The sequence below is a fragment of the Hippocampus guttulatus genome, chromosome 11, assembly GCF_054856545.1.
Source record: "Hippocampus guttulatus isolate MCC_2025c chromosome 11, RoL_Hgut_1.0, whole genome shotgun sequence".
NCBI lineage: Eukaryota > Metazoa > Chordata > Actinopteri > Syngnathiformes > Syngnathidae > Hippocampus > Hippocampus guttulatus.
Window position 1 is genome coordinate 12101485 of NC_141271.1, and position 21179 is coordinate 12122663.

The 21179-nt window shown below is 44.5% G+C and overlaps 1 protein-coding gene across 8 annotated transcripts in view; it reads left to right on the forward strand.

The window, feature by feature from the left end:
• Positions 1-18765, forward strand: part of LOC147198101 (ATP-binding cassette sub-family C member 4-like) — a 41843-nt gene extending 23078 nt beyond the window's left edge. For 4 of the 8 annotated variants that reach the window (XM_086123424.1, XM_086123428.1, XM_086123429.1 and 1 more), the window contains 11 exons: positions 3305-3455; positions 4035-4154; positions 5283-5393; positions 5461-5561; positions 5741-5932; positions 7162-7317; positions 9995-10084; positions 10557-10729; positions 11093-11198; positions 12507-12641; positions 16430-18765. In XM_086123424.1, the coding sequence (XP_085979550.1) occupies positions 3305-3455; positions 4035-4154; positions 5283-5393; positions 5461-5561; positions 5741-5932; positions 7162-7317; positions 9995-10084; positions 10557-10729; positions 11093-11198; positions 12507-12641; positions 16430-16495 (1401 nt within the window). In that variant the 3' untranslated portion in view covers positions 16496-18765. Of the gene's footprint in view, positions 1-3304; positions 3456-4034; positions 4155-5282; positions 5394-5460; positions 5562-5740; positions 5933-7161; positions 7318-9994; positions 10085-10556; positions 10730-11092; positions 11199-12506; positions 12642-16429 lie in introns of those variants that run through there. The other 4 variants (XM_086123425.1, XM_086123427.1, XR_015102226.1 and 1 more) reach the window with 4 other exon arrangements.
• Positions 18766-21179: the final 2414 nt, after the last annotated feature.

The following is a 21179-nucleotide window of genomic DNA, read 5'->3' on the forward strand; positions in this document are numbered from 1 at the left end:
CGTGTATCCTGGAAAAGAAAGAAGGCTCTAGATAGTCAGTGGCACACATGGTCATATGATGGAGCGCATTGTCTAGAGATGCTCCCAGTGTGAACGTGTGGTCCTATGATGCTTCGGTCCAGCACCTCAACTGCTGTGACTCACACCCAGCCAGGCCGGGAGGCACTGAGGGGGTCCTTCAAGCCTGGGAACTTCCTTTTACACCGGCCCAGCCTCGCCCAAAAACCTCCCCATGTGTCAGAATGATGAATCCTGGGCTTTCTGTCCGCATCGTTTGCATTGGTGAGCAATTCACCAATCCCTGCTCTCCTGTGTCGTTAAAAATGTGTTTTGTGTCGCGGAGGAGGAGAAAGGCAGGATGACTGAATGGTGGGCACAAATGATTTATAGTTGGAGCATTGGAGAGAGCACGTTTCAAAGCCTTTCTCTTATTTCCACGATGGGGTTGGAAATCAGCAGCTTGACTGAGCCCAAATAAGCGACTTTTTTTTACCTTTTCACAGCACACAAAGGCTCTAATCCAAGGACTACTTGAGCCACCAATGTAGACAGCGACCGAGACCACCACAGTATGTGTCAGCCTCTACTCATCACGCAACAAAACACATTGACTGCAGCTTTATGAAGTGAATATGGCCCAGAAGGACAAAATGTGAAGGAGGTGTCCACAGTCATTTCTCCCAAAGAAAGACGGTCGCATCTGGGCATTTAATGCTGAAATAAAGCCCAAAGACAGAGCAGAATGGATTGGGTCACCTCCATTGTTCCAGAGCCCGAGTAGAACAGCCCCGTTTTGTTTCAGTACCACTGACCCTTGCAGCTTATTGTGCCACCCTGTCACGGAAAGTGTGGAGGAAAAAAAAAATCCGGCAATGACAGAGGACTTCTTTTTAGGAGTTTTCTTTGCCGTGCTTTCCCCTCATTTCCTGTTTTGTTTGCACTTTTTTCCCAGTGGCAAGCACGGTGCGCTGTCAGTAAATAAAAGGGAGCCGAAAGGAGGCCGCAGTGAGCCGGTTGACTCCTTGTGTCTGCGGGGATGTTTTATTACAAGCCAAGTGTTTACTTTGCGCCGCGCTATCGCTGGCCCAGACAAATATGACGATTAACTTCAATTTTCTCCATTTATTGCGACATCAAAGAGGTGATGGTATCGCCAAAGCAAATAAAGCAATTAGGGTCCGCGGGGATCGCAATGGACTTTGCGCACAGCTAGTTGTGCTTGAATGAGTCAATCACATGCGTGCGGTGGCTTTCTTTTCCTCGCTATAGAGCAATTAGCGCTAATTCTTTATTTGTACACGAAACCTTTCTTCCGTCTCTCCACTTTTATGTGCGAGGGGATGTGGCTTTGGGAGTTTTCTGTTCCTGTGTGGCTTCGCCGCCGAGATAAGGTTGCGGCCTGAGAGGGTGAGGATGACTTATCGGAGTCATCTTTGTGTAGTGGTGGGCGGGAGCCGCCGTGTTCCCGATACTGACACGATAAGCGGCAGACCGGGCAAAATGGATGACATCAATCGGGTGGACATGGCGACAGAAAGGCCCAGGGGGAGCAGGAGGAGCGAGGGCTGCTATCTAACGCTTCCTTTTCCTCATGCGTCCCCTTTGATGACCCCAGTTGTCAGATTAGGCTCGGACTCTGCCGATCCTGAGTGAAATAAGCCCAATTAGAATTGAAATGACCAGTTAGCATGATGTAAAGAGGAGCGCGGGGAGATATTTGTTCACTTCATGTGTGTTACCCTCAAGGAAGGAGGCCAGATAGCGCGCAGTAATGGCCCGTATGCCATCTCTCTCCGCAGTCTGCTAGCCTTCCATCAAGGCTCAGATTGAAACTTATGTAGTGTGAAATTCTCGGGATCGGATGTGCTCTGTAGTTTCCACTCCCCGCTTGATTGTGTGGGCTCCACCACGCCAGTGGTTCCACTGGTAATATCCTCTTATCTGACCCACAAATGGAATGGAGGCCTTTTCATCACAAAAAAATAAAATAAAATGAACCCCGAAAGTCATTGCGCTTAAATGTGTGCCTAAATACAAATAGTCTCCTGTAATTAAGGTTCAGGGAATGGGTGAAAGGCAACAGCGTAATGCTAAGTTCAATGTCTTTCGACTGACTGTCTCTTTAATTTAAGAGTGTTAAGGTGTCAACTTTGATTCGTCAAGGAGAAGGCATCTGTTGTTACAAACTGCAGACATTTCACCGGCAGTTGTAGAAATACTTATCACACAGTGAGAATGAAAGGTAAAAGTATTTCTTTTGGTAAGTGTTGTGATGTTGTGGTCAATAAATGCACGTGTTTACATTTTACTGGCGGCAAAGATGATTCAATTATTTTTAAAAAATGTACCTATAAAGTACATGGTCAGGAACCTCCTGATTTGGAGCCTATCACCGATCAGCGATGAAAAAAACAAAACAAACAAAACAAAAAATATATATATATATATATATATTTTTTTTCAATCACCTATCTTATCAGAAGATGAACCAATCGAACCAATCAATTTGTTTATTCAACCCCCAATATTCCCAGCCTATCCTAGCTGACTTTGGGCAGGAGGCAGAGTGCCAGCCAGTTGCAAATCTCATTCGCAACAGACCATTTAATAACCATTCATACAGTATTTACATTCAGACCTACTGACAATGTAGACTCGACAATTAACCTGCATGGTTTTAGAATGCGAACAAATGTGCAGAAAAAACTCACACTAGCACAGGGAGAACATGCAAAGAACATATTCCAACCGAGAACCTCAAAACTGTGAGGTCGCTCTGCTAAGCACGAGTCACCAGCCCACCCATTTCTTCTTTTTTTTTTTATCATGTAATAATCTCAATAAAAAGTGACACGTAAATGAAATTACTGTCACCTACCAAAATGAAGACATGATCCTAAAAGCACATTTCTATCTTACTTTTGACCCTTCATTGAATTCCTATGAAGTCTTAATGACAATGTTGGTGTGAGTGTGTCAGATCCTAACCAAGCTGTGGAGTCATTGTGCTATTGTGGAAGACAGAGTGTGGTTCCTGGTGGCCAGTGGCCAGTCACTGTCGCCTGGCCTCGTGCCTGCCACCTCTGCTTAAGGGGACGGAGGTGTTGAAGGCTCCGCCGCAGGGGCTGCTGGGAAATGAGCTGTGGTTAAGTGCTAAATTCTCACCTGCTCCTAAGTGAAAATTAGCGCTGCTGTGGTTTTCCTTCCACGCATGCAGTGAGTCACCTGGCCTGCTGCTACCTTATTAGAAAACGGTGACGTGCAGTCAGACCTTAAAAGTTGCTGTTGTTTCTCTTCTCCTCAGGTGTTCCTGCAAGTCCTCGGTGTGGTCATAGTGTCCGCCATCATCATGCCCTGGATCCTCATCCCGTTTGTTCCTCTCTTCGCCGCCTTCCTGTGGTTGCGACGTTACTACCTTCAGACTTCCAGGGACATCAAGCGCTTGGAGGCGACCAGTAATTTTTTTGTTTGGGGTGGGGGGGGGGGGTTTCAGGGGTAGGCATGTCTATTGGTAGTGGGAGACAAAGGCGGACCACAGGAATGCTAATAGACCATTGAGGTGCTCCACGGTCATTAGCATAAAGGCTAAAGGTGGCGCTGGCCTATGACTCGGCCACACGCAATTTCCTCAAGAGATGGGAGTTCATGACATCAGGTACAATGGGGAAAATGCCAAGTGGCCATGACTGGGCTTGAGTTCCTATTTAGAGGCTGCGGTGCAAAGGCCTAAATGCACAACGGTCCAATAGCTTGTGTCATCTTTAAGAATAAAGCTTTTAAGCGGAAACATTTCGGCTTTGTGAAGCTGACAAATGCAAACAAAAGACAGCTGAATTGCAACATTTCCATAAAACGCTTTAATATAGAAGCTGTGAATATCACAAGCTAACATTTCAAGTCTTTGCTAGGCTGCGCTCTATTGAAACACTGTCCATTATTTAAATGAAATTGCAGGGGGATGCGAGTGCAGACCGAGCTTTTTTTTAATGTGGATGTTCAAATGCTAAATGTGCATCTTTATTGATTTCCTGCAGCAAGGAGTCCCGTCTTCTCCCACCTCTCCTCTTCCCTCCAAGGTCTCAGCACCATCCGAGCATTTAAGGTTCAGGAGAGGTTTCAGGAGATGTTTGACAGCTATCAAGATCTTCACTCAGGTCATAAGACTTTTTAGTCGCTCAGCTAAGCGGGGTACAAGCATACCGACTTTTAAAATGGAAAACCCACACATGACCAAAAAAATACAAATAAATTGGGACGCATGTTCTTGCTACTGTTGGAGTGTACTTAATATAAGCCAACACAAAACAGACTGCAGGAAAATACAAAGAATAAAGAGTAGTGCAGCAGAACCGTGGTTCACAAATATGATTTTTTTTTTTTTACAAAATATTCATATACTTTTTGTTCTTCTACTTCTCCCTTTCATAATTTTGCTGCTGTAAATTGGGAATTTCTCCATTGTGAGACATTGGTTTCGAAAAATCTGTTCTGTACAATTGTATCATTCAGAACAAAAAGGCAAGAAAGGTACCCAATGTGGCCAAAGACACAGAGGAAGGAAAATTATTCTTGGTTTGGATAAACGAGCAAGAGCTCGCCAGTAATGTTAGCAATACATATTTTATTCAAAAGGGCTAACACTAAGTTATTGAACTTGCTAGCAACACACCACATTTTGACTCATTGCTATAGTGTACTATATTAAAAAAAAAAGTTCAGTCTAATTTTGCCCGAAGGCTAGAACTGATTATTTGAAATCAGACACAATGCTTGAGTTTACAGTTTGCTGCCAGTCTCGAATTGAGATCAACCGAGGTTTCTCTGTAGTAGGAAGAGAAAGAGAAGAACCGAGGCTAACTGCTAGCTTATAAGGTAACTTCATTGTGATTTCAAATTCTTTCTCTCAATGACTTGGGAGACCCGTTTTCAACACACCCAATTGCTCCTCTATTTGTGTTCTGGGAACAGTGCAAGCTTCAGGTTGCTTCTTAATTGGCTAACGTTCCGTTTAAAGTCACAATCGCAGAGTCTGCTGCTTGGACAAACACGCCAAGTGTTGACACCACACAAAGAAATATTTAACAGGTTTAACATTTACAAACATTCAACACACACCACAGCACTGGATTTGCTGAACACGCGGAAGGGGGAAAAAAAATCTCAAATTCATCTTAGTTATCCGGATGTGTGTACCCCGCAGCATGCTTACGACGAATGTCAAATCATTTCATTCTCAAATACGTGACTGTGTTCTGGAATTAAACATCCGTGTTTGCAAACAGAGGCCTGGTTCTTGTTCCTGACGACCTCTCGCTGGTTAGCCGTGCGCCTTGATGGGATTTGCTCCATTTTCATCACCTTTACTGCCTTTGGCTGCCTTTACTTCGGTGATGGTACTGAATAGATGTCCTGTAGTCATGTGACGCACTCCAGACATCCGATCGTGTTTCTTCATTGCAGATATGGACCCTGGCGCAGTTGGCCTGGCTCTGTCATATGCGGTGACATTGACTGGCATGTTCCAGTGGGGCGTCAGACAAAGTGCGGAGATCGAGAATATGGTGCGAGATCACTTTGAAGCACAACTTTCAAAAACACAGTTTACACGAGCAAAAAGTCCAAGGGCACATCGGAATTGTGGTTCAGTCTCATTTTTGGACTCAATCTCACATCATTGTCCAAAATGTCTTGGCAAAATGAAAAATTCAACACCATATTGAACTTTTTCTTTTCTTTGTAGATGACATCCGTGGAGAGGGTGGTAGAATACGCAGAGTTGAAGAGCGAAGCACCCTGGGAGACAGACACAATGCCGCCGCATGATTGGCCCAAGACAGGCTCCATCACGTTTGACTCAGTCAACTTTTCCTACAGTGCCAGTGAGCCTTTGGTCCTCAAGAACTTGACTGTGGTCTTCCCATCCAGAGAAAAGGTATATGGCTGGACTAAATTACTTCACACTACATTATTTGTTTTGGGGAAAATTTATTTCAGGAAGAAAGCAACTTGGAAGTGAAGCAGCATTGCAGAATGGATTGTGTTTCACTGTACAAAGGAAGGAGGTCCACACAATGCTCGGCTCCTTATAAATAATCATAGTGCTTGTTTAAAAAAGCAAGATCTTCCTCATTGGTGTGCACAGCCCATGACGCAGGGTGATATGCGGCTCGTGTTGAAGGTGGGCCGTGCTTCATTGTTACCTGGCATTCTTTCCCAATCAATTATTAAAGGACAGCATATTGTGTGGCTGATTCTCCAGGACTATACCATTTGTGATTCATGGAATATATATCTTGTAATTAAGACTGTTCGAGTGGATCCATTCGGTTCACATTTGCATTTTGAGCTACCTGCCGGTGACAAGTGTTTATTCACTATGAGAGAGTGGGAAGGCATATGGAGAGAGAAGGAAAAGGAGATGGAGATGGTTGAGGATGATTGGGATTGTGTTTAATGCAAGGGGGTGTGGTTTTGCATGGCTATGCTTGGGCAGGGTGGCTGATTTCACAATGAATAGTTTGATAAGTGTGGAGGTTCTGGCGCTAGCATGGGGAGGGTGCAGGATTGTTGTGCGGTGGGGGTCGGGGGGGGGGGTTGCTCTCTGCTGCATTTCAACCCTAGAACCAATGACAAATTTTCGTACCAAATTGGATGACTTGGTTGGTGGCTACCCACACTGCCTAAGGATGGTGACAAACAACTAGAGTGAAAAAGACGAGAGTGGGGGAAAAAAAAGCAACATCCGTCATCGCTATCCCGCATCCTCTGGAGAATTGTGTGAAAACACACAGCTCCGCCACAACAAAAACACGTGGGGATTTCCAAGTAGAGCAACACTGACGCAAACCCCGCCCTGTGTGTCCCACAATACAGCGGTCTGCAAGTTCTTTGTATCACAGAAAGGTTTCACAGAAGATAACTTTTCATGGACCGGACCACACATTTCAGTTTACGAAACAAAGAGAAACTACAGTATACATCATCCCTACTGGAGGTTAACTGTTTTCAATCAGTCTTCTTTTTTTGTTCTGCAGTCACACAAGATGTCCAATGACACACACACACACACACACACAAAAAAAATCATAGGAAGTGAACAGGTGGTCCTTTTTGCGGATTTCTCTGTTTATGTGAGTTAAGTTTTCTATCTGTCCCCTGTAGGTGGGCATTGTGGGACGCACCGGCGCTGGTAAAAGCTCTCTGATCTCAGCCTTGTTCCGCCTGGCAGAACCCGAGGGTAGGATCACGATTGATGGCTTCCGCACGTCTGACATTGGTCTGCACACCCTCCGCCAGAAAATGTCCATCATTCCACAGGTGGGCTTATCGCCACTTTTCATTATGAACATAAACTAGCAGATAAGTCGACATACGAACTGCTTATAGATGGCCGACGTATCCCATCGTCCAACTGTAGGATTTTCTCATGCATTCAGGATACGGAAGCAGAATTAGAGTGTAGTTACTCTACCAACAACCACAAAAATCTTTGCAGAAATGGTGAATGAACAACCAATCCAATGTCTCTGGAGCTCAAAAATAATTATCCTAACTAACAACAAACTAGCAACATAAACCAGCTTGGATCGCAAAAATCGGTTTTGATTTATAAGATGTGAGTGCATCGAATTGAACTGAATGGAATCGTTTCACTTTAAAATATTTCTGCTGCCTTATTCCCACGGGATGGGACTCCACTTTACCTCAAACGACGGGATTGGGAGGTTACAGGATGAAAACGTTCATGAGAGAGCAGACGCAAGCAGGATTAGCCAGTACAGGGCTCGACATTGCTCCCACTATGATCGCAAGTGCGGCCAACTTTTCAGTGTGTGCTGGTACAAGTGTCATCTGGTCGCCCGGGAGCGCACGTTTTTATACTCTCTCTTGTACTATGAGGCTGTTCATTTTGAACCATTCTGCGTCACTGTCGACATCAACCCTCATGCTTTTGGCCGCTTGATGCACCTTGCCTAAAATCTTAAACAAGAAAGAGTTGTCACTCAGAGGATTTCTCAAAGTGAGACAAACGGACGCCTTGAGACAGTTGAACTTTATTTCCGCTTGTTGAAAGTGATACGGCATTAGGAAAATGCCAGCCCGCGGGTGAGTGTCAGCCGAGCGGAGGCAGGGGAGGAGACTCCCACGGCCCGCACTGCAAAGAGAGCAGCTCCCCATCCCTGACAGGGGATTAGCCCTCTACCCCCAAAACATGCGAAAGCTGCTTAGACGAAGTCTCCCCATCCTCACAGTCAGAGCCCCCTTGTACGCCGTCACTTAGCCCCCCCCCATCACAGCCAAAATGCCCAAAACACTTTCATTAATGAATCGCAGCGGATTTGATAGTTTTCTGGCAACGCCGCCGCTTCGGAGAAACTTTTTCCTCCTGGTCCCAACTAATTTGAGATAGATGTGATGTGACTGTGTTGACTCGCTCCTGCAAGGAAAATCCCAAGTGTAACTACATGCTTTTATGAGATGTTTCTCCGCATAGCATCAAGTTTTACAAACCGCTTGGATGCGCCCACATTCATTTGAAAACCCTTTTGCTCTCTGTATGTCAAAGATGACACGATATCCAGTCAACCTGTCATATGGAAAAGAGTGGGATGTAATTTTAGGTTTCCTTCTTTTCCCTTGTAGAACTTACAGAATGAGATATGCTTGCGATACACCCTGCAGTGAGGAGTTTTATTATTTGGTAGACACAGATTTGAGTAGGATACTCTTGTATTAGCATACGGAATTAAAAAGAGACATTTCAAATATAAATATATACATATTTACGTATATATTTATATATGCGTGCATTATACAGAGGGCTTAGAATTGGTGAAGCACGTAATCGCTGAATGGAAAGTTGTGCTTGAAAGCGCTTTTTCATCCGACAGAACGGCAAATCCTCAATTAGAGGATGTCACAAAACTAGTTTGAATTGGGACTTCAACTGGCTTAATGGCACACTGCTATTTTTGCTGTCAGGGCTAGGAATAAAAAAAAAAACTTGCTGGAAATAAAGCAGCGGAACATCGAAGGCACAGGTAAAGTTCTAAAAGTGCTATTTTTGTAGGAATGGGAGGAAGATGTGCCGTCTTGTCTCTTTACCTATGAAAATGTTGAGACATGGGTTAAAATAAAAATAAAATGCATCAAAAATGCCAAGGATACCCGATTCTATATCACTGCCTAAAACTGCATGTCATGTATTTCAAAAATAATTGTTTCGAGGATATCGTGTTCATAATTTAAATGAAGTAAAGCAGACCCTTCGTGAAAGTAGTACAACTCAGTGTCAAGTTACCAAACCTAGCATGCGTTTAACTGGTTCGCCTTATTTCATACTTGTGCTCCGAGTACGAATGTTAGTAGTCAAGTTGCAATTCTACCTTTGCATTTTGTCTTAGTACCGGTAATCATATTTGCCACCACACACAGTGACCTAGTGTTCAGCATGTTTGAGGTGTTGTTTGAACCTCGGCTGTGGCCTTCCTGTGTTGGGTTAGAATCTCCTTCCCATGCTTGCCTGTGTTGCACTGTGAACTGTGGCTTCCTCTCACATACATTTGGGGCTGCTTCTTCACATGGTAATATTTTCAACTCCTAAGAGGGCTGTACATGCCACATCCTTGCTACAGGCGTGCGTGTGTGTCTCGGATAGAGTCCCACTTTACGCGACAGCCGTTTCATACACGTACATGACTGTTATTTTAAGACGACAATCACTAATCTTTAGCAATTTGGCTACTGTACAAAATCTATTGTCTTCACTTTGCCGCCCTATTTTTCTTCGAGTAAAAGATCAACATAGTGAAGCACAGTTTGCCAAAGCATTGAATGGGACTCCTGAGTGTATCGAGCCTTTTGTGATCATCTTTCCCCCCCACATTTCCTAGATGCGCTCCATAAAGGCCGTCTTAACCCTTTCATGCATCCTAGCCCTCGTCATTATCTTTCCCGGCCACGGCCTTCTCTTTCTATATCCATCTATCCACAGGACCCAGTTCTCTTCACGGGCACCATGAGGAAGAATCTGGACCCTTTGAGCGAGCACACAGATGAGGACCTGTGGAATGCACTCCAAGAGGTACTCCAGCCTGTCTCTGAATGATTCCCCCTTGCCGGCCCAGGGGGGGATCCCTCTGTCCCCTTGTACAATGCCGCCATTCAGCCTCCCTGCTCGCCACAAGTCATGGGGGGAAATCCCATTAGGGCCATGGGGCCCTGCTCAATGTGCAGCTTGTAACTGGGAAGCATTGAAAGTGCTGGGGGAGATGTATTTGGGCAGTCAGGCCAATCAGGATGAAGCCTCCACCACGCCCCCACCCCACAGTGAAGGGCTTCAGCTCCTGGTCCGGCCTCTGAATGGGTTTGGTGGCCTGGATTAAAGCTAGAGGCTGGCCACAAGAGAGCACTGGCCAAGGTCATCGGTGGACCTGGCCTTGCATTGTGCCAGGCGGTTAATGGGTGTGTTTGGATGGCTCTTTAAAGGCATCTCCGCAGGAAGCCTTTATACGGCAGTTGTGAAGGGCCGGGGGCCATGCTCTGCCTCTCCGCAGGTGCAGATGAAGGCAGTGGTGGAGGAACTGCCTAATAAGCTGGAGACGCTGCTGACCGAGTCGGGCTCCAACTTCAGCATGGGCCAGAGGCAGCTGCTGTGTTTGGCCAGAGCCATCCTGAGCAAAAACCGCATCCTTGTCATGGACGAGGCGACAGCCAATGTGGACCCAAGGTCACAGGAGATTTTTGGACAATTTTTGCCTCATTCTGTGTTATCAACTACAATTATGAAGGTTTTAAGGCGATCAAAACTCCAACCTGTATCCTCCAGTGAGAAACAATAATCGAAGAAATTCTAAGCAGACACATCAACACTCATGTCAGAAAGTCAGACAATCTGAATGTTATTTAGTGTTTACATTGTCTTTCCCCCACTAAACATCCTGACGACACTTTGCAAGGGAGTTCTTTTTGTTTTGTCACATCTGCAGCCACACATACCTTGCTGCATTGTAGTGTGCCACGTAAAATCCCTGCCCGGGGCGCTTTTGGAAGAGTGTTTGGTTCTCAGGTGTTGTGTTCTGTGCTACTTTAGAACTGACAGCCTGATCCAGCAGACCATCCGGGGCAAGTTTCAAGAGTGTACCGTCCTCACCATTGCTCACAGGCTCAACACCATCATCGACTGTGACAGAATACTGGTAGGTTGCCAGCCGGTAAATTTCCATCGTCCGGCATCTTCAAGGTTCGAACTCATACGGATGATGCTTTCATGATGGATTCAGATTTGCCTCTGCTTGTGTTTTGAAAGCAAACTTCACTGTACTGTGACGTGAACAAAGTTTATTTAACCCTTTCATGTACCCTGTAACCTGATAACATGAGAAGTTGTCCACTGTAGTAACCACTGTCCCTGAAAGGGTTCATTTCCCCACATCCTATAGTGGAATCTATTGACCAGAACACAATCCAAGATGTTCCAATTCCAAAACAACTTTGTTGCAAAGTCAAACTGTGGCTGTTATAAAACCTTTGTAAGTTCTACAGACACCGAATAACATTTTAACATTCACTGGAAACATACAACTAAAATTAAGTACTCAGTCTGTGAAGACGACTCATTCCGGCTATAAGCCACCTTTTATATTTGGAGGCTCTGCAACAAACCTCCGCAGAGACTGAATTCAATCATTCCATTTTGTAACAGCTCCACTGTCTTTCTCCCTCACTGTGTTTCCTCTTGTTGAGCATGCTCTCGTGCCACTTTAACTTTGGTCCTTTTCCTACAACTGCCTGCAGAGGTGCCAATTAGTGCCATTTGTGGCAGTGGTTGTCAAGAGGCTATGGAGGGCTCTGCGGGACCAGGCACTTGTCTGGTCACCATAAAATAGCCAAATATCAAGCACCTGGGCAGCTGAGTCACACGCTAGTGTTAAATGCCCCAGGATTGACATTAAACTCTGGGCAAACTACATAAAGAGAAGAGCCTGGTTCCAGTACTGATGTTGCGAGGTTGCCAAATATGCAAACTCCTTGTGTATCCTGAGTCAAAATCAGGTCTGGGAATGCTACAACCTGCGGTCTGTATATGAATCCGTCTTTTGTTGGGCCCTGTCTCGCATGCAGTTCCAAAAACCACCCGTTCACCCATCTGCTATACCACTTTTGCTTTATACGTTTATAAGAGAAAGAGACTTGATCATGTGAAAATTGCAGTTCCTTCATTGTGTGGTTCTCAGGTGACCACATAGAAATGACAGTTATTTTCAGGAGCCTTCTTAAGAATGTGATTGTTGGATTTGACAAAATCAATCCATGGCTGGTAATCTAATCATCAGTCTCGGGAACTCAACAGTCGACTGTCACATGGCAAACAGTATAGATGCTATTGGTCTTGCAGGAACACGCACAAGATAAGTCAACATGAGCCACCTAAAATGACACCTTCCGAGTAAAACACACGTGCTGGCACGAGCAAAATACTACTAAAGTTGCATGTGGGATTGCAGGTCCTAGATGCCGGTAAGATCCATGAATATGATGAGCCTTACGTGCTGCTCCAGAATCAGGATGGGCTCTTCTACCAAATGGTCCAACAGACAGGCCGAGCCGAGGCTGCCTCACTGCTGCACGCGGCAAAACAGGTAATTCAGAAAAAAATACCAACTAAATATTTTCCCAGCAAAAGTGATCGTATTACAATACGGTATTGGCACAATATTTTCCCGACATCAGCAAAAATGTAGTACGGTTGAAGCTCGGGTTTTGCAAGACTTGGTGTTCATATGATTTGATTTTTTAATAGTACCAGCTTTTGTACATCCAAAATATAATTCATCCAAAGCATTCTGTCAGTTGAGAAAAAAAAAACTGGTTCCAAAGGCGTGTTCTACAATGTAATCTTTAATTGCCGACTCAAGGCAATAACCCTCCCGCTCTGTTCAGGCAGCATCGACGAAACACATCCGATCAAAAGTTGGACCTTCAAAACACTTCCTTTGGCCACATGGTGGCTTGTTTAGCAGCCACATTCAATAAACAAGCACAAAATGCTGCGTGTGACTGCTAAAAGAGCCAACATTGGGCTAAAGAAAGTATGGTGACGCTGCTATTGTACTGGCATGCTTTTATTTTGAAGGCCTCATTTCACAGCAATGTTGCCTTAACATGCCTCGGTACATGCATTGGGCAAAACAACTTCAGACCCCGGAAAATGGCACCTATGAAGAGGCACGCCTATGAAGCACAGTTCAAACTTAAATATTGTGTGACAATATATATCAGTTACGCGGAGGACCATGGAAATCGAGCAGCCGTGAGTGAGAGAATTTACGCTAAATGAATCCATGTTAGGCGGCCCGGTAGTCCAGTGGTTAGCACGTCGACTTCACAGTGCAGAGGTACCGGGTTCAATTCCAGCTCCGGCCTCCCTGTGTGGAGTTTGCATGTTCTCCCCGGGTCTGCGTGGGTTTTCTCCGGGTACTCCGGTTTCCTCCCACATTCCAAAAACATGCATGGCGGGCTGATTGAACACTCTAAATTGTCCCTAGGTGTGAATGTGAGCGTGGATGGTTGTTCGTCTCTGTGTGCCCTGCGATTGGCTGGCAACCGATTCAGGGTGTCCCCCGCCCACTGCCCGAAGACAGCTGGGATGGGCTCCAGCACCCCCCGCGACCCTACTGAGGATCAAGCGGTTCGGAAAATGGATGGATGGATGAATCCATGTTTTGCACGTGGAGGAAGCAGGAGAATGAGTTTCAAGAAGACAAAGCTGAGTTTCAGAGGACCGAATCGAGCAACGGACTCACGGTCAAAGAACAGCCGGGAGAAGCATCTCTACAGTCACCGTCGAAATGAAAATCGAACATTTTGAAGGAGGTCCATCTTGGTGCTTTCGTTTCATCAAACGGCGCCGACTAGCCATCCAGGCAAAGAATTCCGCGGCGCAGCAATTTGCGACGGACGACAAGGAAAAACTTGGCCACCCTCCTCATCCTCAAACCCGTAGGATTGAATATTCCGCTCCCGTGGGGTTTGAGGATGAGGATTCATCGAAAAAATAATGTGAATACATTGTTAAATCCTTGAATAAAGTACCACCGAACTCAGTTTTGCTCCCGTTGCTAGCGTGCATGCAAGCTACCATATGTTTTAAAGCTAGCATACATTTTACCATGCCTGCGTCCAATAATGCGGTGCATCTTGTGTAAGTATTAAATACAGAAATAGCACCCAAAACTGACACTGTGCCTATTAATACTGTGCGCCGTATACTCGTGAAAATACGGTCATGTGACAATTTCCACACAATAACCACACAACAATTTACGGTATTGACACAATTGTTTCTATACGAAAAACCTAGTATTACGCGACGCTACCAGTGCAGGATTTTCAACATTTGAGCGGCTGCATAAATCACAAAAATGTGAATATTTGACACAAGTGCATTGGTATTGCATTCGAAGTGATAGGATTATTAAACCCTACCAAACAGCTAACCCGGCACTCCACTGTCGCAATAATACAGTGAATCAAAAGATGAGGCGGCAATGTAAGGACACTTGACTATCATTTTCTGTGAAAGTACTGCCGCCACCAGAACATTAATTTCAACAGAACTGGTCCCTTTGTAGATTTGTCATCCTCGGATATGATCACAAAAAGTGTCCATGTAATCTTCCACCCGCTCCACGTAATTTTGAGATCATTTTAAAGATGATTCCTGAAGAAAAATGTTGTTTAACTTCATGGTGATTGGGGATAAACTTTCTATGGGGATTACTGTAATAGAGAATGTCCATATTTTTCCCTGTGAAATTCATTTGTGATGTATTTCCCCCTCGGACACTGACGGGCGATAAGAGCGGCGGGCTCGTCATTGTTCAGCGCCATTCTCTGCGCATCTGTCTGGGGCCGCAGATAGCATTGCATTGCGACTTCAAACGGGCCTTTGTGCAATGAGAAAAAGTGGGCATCATTTCATTTTCTCACAACTTTATCAGTTCCAGTCCATCTCGTCAGCCAGAGGAGTGAAATGAGTAAAATAGTGATTTGAAAGAGTCAGCACACTGCGCTATTATTTGCTGTGCTGTTAGTCTGCACACTGCTCCACTGGCAGCGACGTATTGTCCAAGCCTTTCCCTTTTCCTTTCCCGCATTGTACGCCGCTTCCCCTTTCATCAGATTACTGTCTAGCACCACTTTTACATTAAATACTGAAATGTTGTGTGACAAGTTTCTATGGTTGTCACTCAAGTTTATACACATTCAATAATCTGATATCAACCTCTTTCTGCTTTGTGCACGTTAAGAGGCTCTCCCACCCCCTCTCTGGATATTGTGCCTTACCGACTTCCTGTTTTTTTTTTCTTTCCAAACTTTCCACCGCTGGTGAATGGCATTGTGTTCTTACAAGAATTTAATAGAAAAGCACACAAAAATGTCAGCGTTGGATTACGTTCATAGCTGGATGCTTTTCCTCGTGGTTCCAAGGACGCAAGTGACTCCACAAATATGACATTTAATGCTATATTTGACCAACCTCTAAACCATCAGGCTTTATTCTGGCCTTCAAAGCGTTTGCTATCGTGGGTAAGACAAATAGCCAAAGTCAAGTAAAATCCGACACTTGTGAACATGCAATGTGTTCTAATTTCAAAACTGTTGTAGTGCAGCTGCCTCATGCTTTAGCCACGAGTTAACTTCGTAAACAAATACAGTGCAGCTCAGCCTCTGACTGGAGGACATCATAGCGAGAAATCAGGTTTCAGCAGTACATCAGACGCACATGAAACTGTGTTTATATAGTTGTATTCTGCAACAGATGTGTTTTCACAGGCTGTTTTTTAAACAAAACTTAACTTAATAACTTAATGTCTACAAAAGTGTGTCGCAACTTTGGAACGATAGGAAAATGCGGGTCCCGGGGTAACGAGTTTAGAACCACTGTACTAGACCATCATACTGCCCCCAAAATGAAGTGATTTCCCCGTTGAGTGAAGGAAGATGCTTTTTACATTTAAAAATATATACTGTATATTAGCACCATCATAGGGGCATAATGTTAGCATGTTTAAAACCAATACATTGTTTCCTTATGATATGTTTGATTGACACACACAAACTGAGGTGAAACCAGTCGGTAAATATAAAGTCATATTGAAGGAAAGGTAATGTCATCTTCCTTGCAGTCGTTCAGTTCCTGACTATTTGTACCAAGAATTCAAGGCTTGCTAGATAAACGGTTCCATACTATCAGCAGGACTGAACGTTTTCCCAGTTAAATAAGCCACTCTGGCATGCTTGAGCGGCTGACATATCCCTTCAAGTCAGCGCTGACTGCAGCTGTCATAAACGCGGCCGCCAACAGATCGCCGCCGTGATTGTGTGCTCATATTCCGTGACACCGTTTTCCCCGGTATGCTTGCAGGTGCATGAGAACAAAAAACGCAAGGCCCGCCACCTCCAGGACGTCGTCTTTGAGACGTCTCTCTGACACTCTGGAGAGCGTCTCTGACCGCCGCCTACGACCGAGCCCTACCGGAAGTATTTATTTATTTGGCTGAGCATTGAAATCGTCCACTTTAGTGTGTGTCTGTGCCTTTATTGATAGCGTGACTGTTTACTGATAACACCGTGCTATGTTACTGTACTGCACTGTGGGCTTCTCAGTGGGAATTCAATCCTGTGCCGGAGATTGAAAGAGTGCACATATTGAATGTTTATTCCATTGCACTAAACAAGTGACAGCTTTAATTCTCCCTGTTTGAACTACACACAGGTGAGCTTGGTATTATTTAGGAAAGGAGAGCTAGCTAATGAGTTTGCCTTCCACTTCTTGTGTTTGCACTTTCTTTCAAATTATGAGTCTTCTCGTACTTTGAGCAACATGACCAACGTACTGTTTGTCAGCCTCAACGGATTGCTTGAAACGTCGCATGTCATCTGCCCTGAAAATATAATACAGTGGTGCCTCTACTTACAAAATTAATTGGTGCTGGAACTAGAAATTTTTTGTAAGTAGAGATGCGTTTTCCATGTAAATGTCCTCTGTAGCTAATGTTCTGTCTCAGAAGAGGTGTTTGCCTGGCATTTTGTAAAGAGCTGATCCAAGGACGTTTGCTTTTGTCAGCTTTTAACAATCCTTCGAAAATGTCCAAGGCAAACATCAGCATAGGGAGCGCTGGCCCGACTGGTGAACACTTTTTCTGGGTGATTCACATTTACGTAAAACTATCGGAACGCCTTATGACCCGAGGGATGAATGACAAGGATGCTGCATAAACACATATCTATCTATTTATCTGTCTACACACATAGACACATACGGTAAAGGTCTCGCTGAGCCAATGGGATGCCAGGAAGATGCTCGGTAATCGCCAATGGCAGAGCAGCTATAAGTTTGTTGCGTTCAGGAAACTCGGAGCTGCGAGTAGCAGCCCATACTGTATTTTTACCTTTCGTATCTTGAAATTTATTTCATAACAAGAGGCAATATTTTCTTGTTAAGGTGTTTCGTAACTTGAAAATTTCATATGAAGAGACGTTCGTAAGTAGAGGTACCACTGTACCTAAAAGCCTTGTTTGATTTTTCAACTTGACTAGACAGGGTTGGAAAAATTTGCCCGCTTCTCAAATTCTGTACTTGCCCCCTGAGTCTAATAACCGGTTGGGCCACCCTCAGCAGCAGCCACTGAAATCAAGCATTTTCTACAAACGGCATTGAGTCTTTCACGACTCTGTGGAGCTATTGGCCCAACCCATCCTTGTGGAATTGCTTTTTATTAAGCAACACCGGAGGGTTTTCGAGCATGAATGGTCATGCCGCAGCATTTCAATTGGATTCAAGCCGGGCCTTTGACTAAGGCCACTCCAAAACCTCCATTTTGTTTTCCAGCCATTCAAAAGTTGACTTGCTGGCGTGTTTTGAATCATTATCATGCTGCAGAAGTGCGCTTCAAGCTGAGGTCACAAACTGATGGCTGAACATTTTCCCTCAGGATTTTCTGTTGTAGAGGAGAATTCAAGGTTCCAGCAATCACAACACGTCGTCCAGGTCTTGATTGAGCAAGCAGCCCCATATTATCACACTACCACCACCAAGTTTGACAGTTGGTATGATGTTCTTTTTCTGAAATGCTATTAAATTTACACCAGCTTGTAATGAAACACGCACATTATAAACATTTTAACTTTCATTTTGGCAGTATACTCCCAAAAGTATTCGGAATCATTCATGTTATTTGTTATTATTACTATTTTTTTTTTCTTAATGGAGGTGAGGGAGGCCTGTGGTTCCTCAGATGTTGTCCTCGGTTCCTTTGTGACTTCCTGGATGAAGTGTAACCGGCCCCTAAACTTATTTTTCTAGGCCGGCTGTCCAGAACTGTTCCATGTTTTCTTTATGGTTGATGGGTCTCAACATGGTTCTCTGGAGTCCCAAAAAGCTTAAGGAATGACGTTGTTACTCTTTTAGACTGAAAACCTGATATCTCCATCATCTTTTATGATGGGAAAAATAGAAGTATCGACTGAATATAGGAACAAAAATAAAAATGCATGAATGTTCTAATTTAAAAAAAAGAAATTGAGCCGTAACACCAAAGTGTCGTATCTGCTGCACCTCTAATGTGTGAGTGTGTGTACAGAGAGAGATAGATAGATGCAATATTTTATGTATTATTCATTTATGAAAGATTATTAGCACTGTGTGACATGTCTTTAGATGAAATATAATGAACATGCAATAAAAATGTCCTTCCTTGACTTTGACTTTTTGTCTTTCCTGTCTCAAATTTGTTGGCGTCACTCCAACGGTGTGTTTGAGAGCACTGTGTGGCATCTTTGGTCAATTTGACATGTCAGTGGTACAATCATCACAACGGTCGAAATACAACGTGATTTTGTCAATAGCGGCACCGGCGCAATTAGTAAGCAAGATGCACATAACTGTGGAATGGCAGGAAGAGCTGAGAACGGATGAGCCGCGCTTAGAAAAAGCCACACATTTGGCTTGTAATGCGCTAGACACACGCACACACGCGGCGAAAGGGAGATTTGGACAATTCATTAAAGCCAGTGAGTGTTGAGCCAGTGTCATATTAAATGGTTACTTACTCTCAAAGAGCCTCCCGGGAGTTGAATTGTTGCCTTGCAAATAGATTAAAGTTTACATTGAAAAAGAGAAATGGAATTGGGGTGGAGGGTTCGGGGAGGGTGTTAATCAATAGCATAATGGGCCAGTGAGAAGGGGCTGCCTGCTGCCTCAAATGAAATTACCATATTTTTAATCTTAATTTTCCACTCTGTTTATCTGACAGTGAGGATGTGCAATCCAAACAGATAATGAGACAGTGGGTTATTGACAGAAGGGGGATGGTGAGGGGGGAGGAGGGGGTGCTTTGGTGCGCTTGTTTCAGTGATTAAATAGCGTGATCGGTGATTACTTTGTGTTGCCGTGTCAGGATGGCGGCCAGGGGGACCTCGTGGCAGCTGGAGCACCTGACGCAGCATTGACAAGGGGGTGGGGGTCTCCACAATGGGGCGGGGTGGGGGGGGGTCTAATGGCACTATCTACATCACAGTCAGCATATTATTCCTCCTGCTCTCCGCCTGATAGCTGCCGCGAACAAGTTTGCACAATAAGTATTATGAGGCGGAAGGATACCTCGGAATAATGGTGACATTTAAAAGGCTGAATAAGTGTGCAAATACATGTGCTTTTAATGGGTACAGTCAGCACAATGCCTGAATAAAAATGACAAATAGTGTCACTTAAAGGGAAACTCTATTCACTGATATACAGTCGATAAATGGGTGATAACACAAACACGGTCGCAGATTGTTTAAGGTTTTGTCCCGAGTGCTAACTTTCCGCTTTGCCAGCATTTTCTTTTGTGATGGTTTTTTAATTTTTTTTTTTTAACGCTTCCGTTTGACAAATGGAAACAAATTGCACGAGTGTGTGAATGGCGGCAAGTTTTAGGAAGCGTCCGACCCTGTCGGCGGCAATGGGCCGAGTGAGTGCAAGTGAAGGGAGTGTGAGTGAGCGGGATTTGGACAGGCTGCGCTGAAATTAGGATAATCGACTATGGCGGCTTTGTTCCTGGCTGGTGACACAGGGGCTGTTAGACGGGGAAGCATCGCACCCCCTAGAGACTTTGTCGTGCTGTGTCTTTCCAAAAGTGACTACAAAGTGGATGTGTGACAAGTTCCCAAGGCCTGATGTGACTCTGTGTGCGTGCGTGTGTATCTGGGTGTTTGTGCATGTGGCAATGCCGAACAAACAACAAATGGCACCTCTCTAAAGCGCCACATGATGATGCTAGAAAATGTCGAGGTTAAAAATAGTTCGGTGTTGATGGTAGTTTGTCAATTTCAACTTCTTGATCACAAATGCACTATTTGCAATAAAAGCCAAATTTTTACCCAGCATGCATCAGCCACAAGGAATCACATCGCCTCTGTAGTAAACCTACTCCCACAACAAATGTAGGCTACATCAACTCAGTTTACCTCTAAATAATTACAAATGCTGGGAAACCTCAATTTTTTCTGATTTTGCCACAAGAAATAATGGAAATAGAACTGACTATCACCATCAAAAAAAACAAATAAACTCTTGATAATGTTATTGCTTGGTGAGCGGAGCAGAACGGAGCCGGTCATATAGTATGCAGCCCGCCCCAGGATATAATTTGCCCACCCACCGCTTTAGACCCACTGATCTGAAGTCTCGTGAGACGGGCTGAGAAAAAATATGCATCATATGTTTATTATTGTGAACACTATCACTCTTGGATTTTATCATGTCATCTAATACTTTCAGTTTTGCCAGAACCAAGTTGAGTGGTCCTTAGACTGAACCGCACAATTCATGTATCGCCTTTTCAGAAGCTTTCCCAACCCCTCCAAACATACTCTTTGCATAGTTTTATAGGAGCCTTAAATCCCAAGCCATGCTTCGCCACCTTCCAAAAGTGCCGTTTGATTCTCCCGCCTGAGAGGGAAAGTGTGGAGACAATGGCCCGAGGGGGTCTCAGCTCATCAGTAAATAAGGCTTATTTCTTAAAGGCCCTGTGCTTATTGCTGATGTCATCCCTTTGTTCAAGATTGATGAAGCATGGGGGTGGGGGGGCATACAACACCATGTATGCATGTGTGTGTGTGTGCGTGTGTGT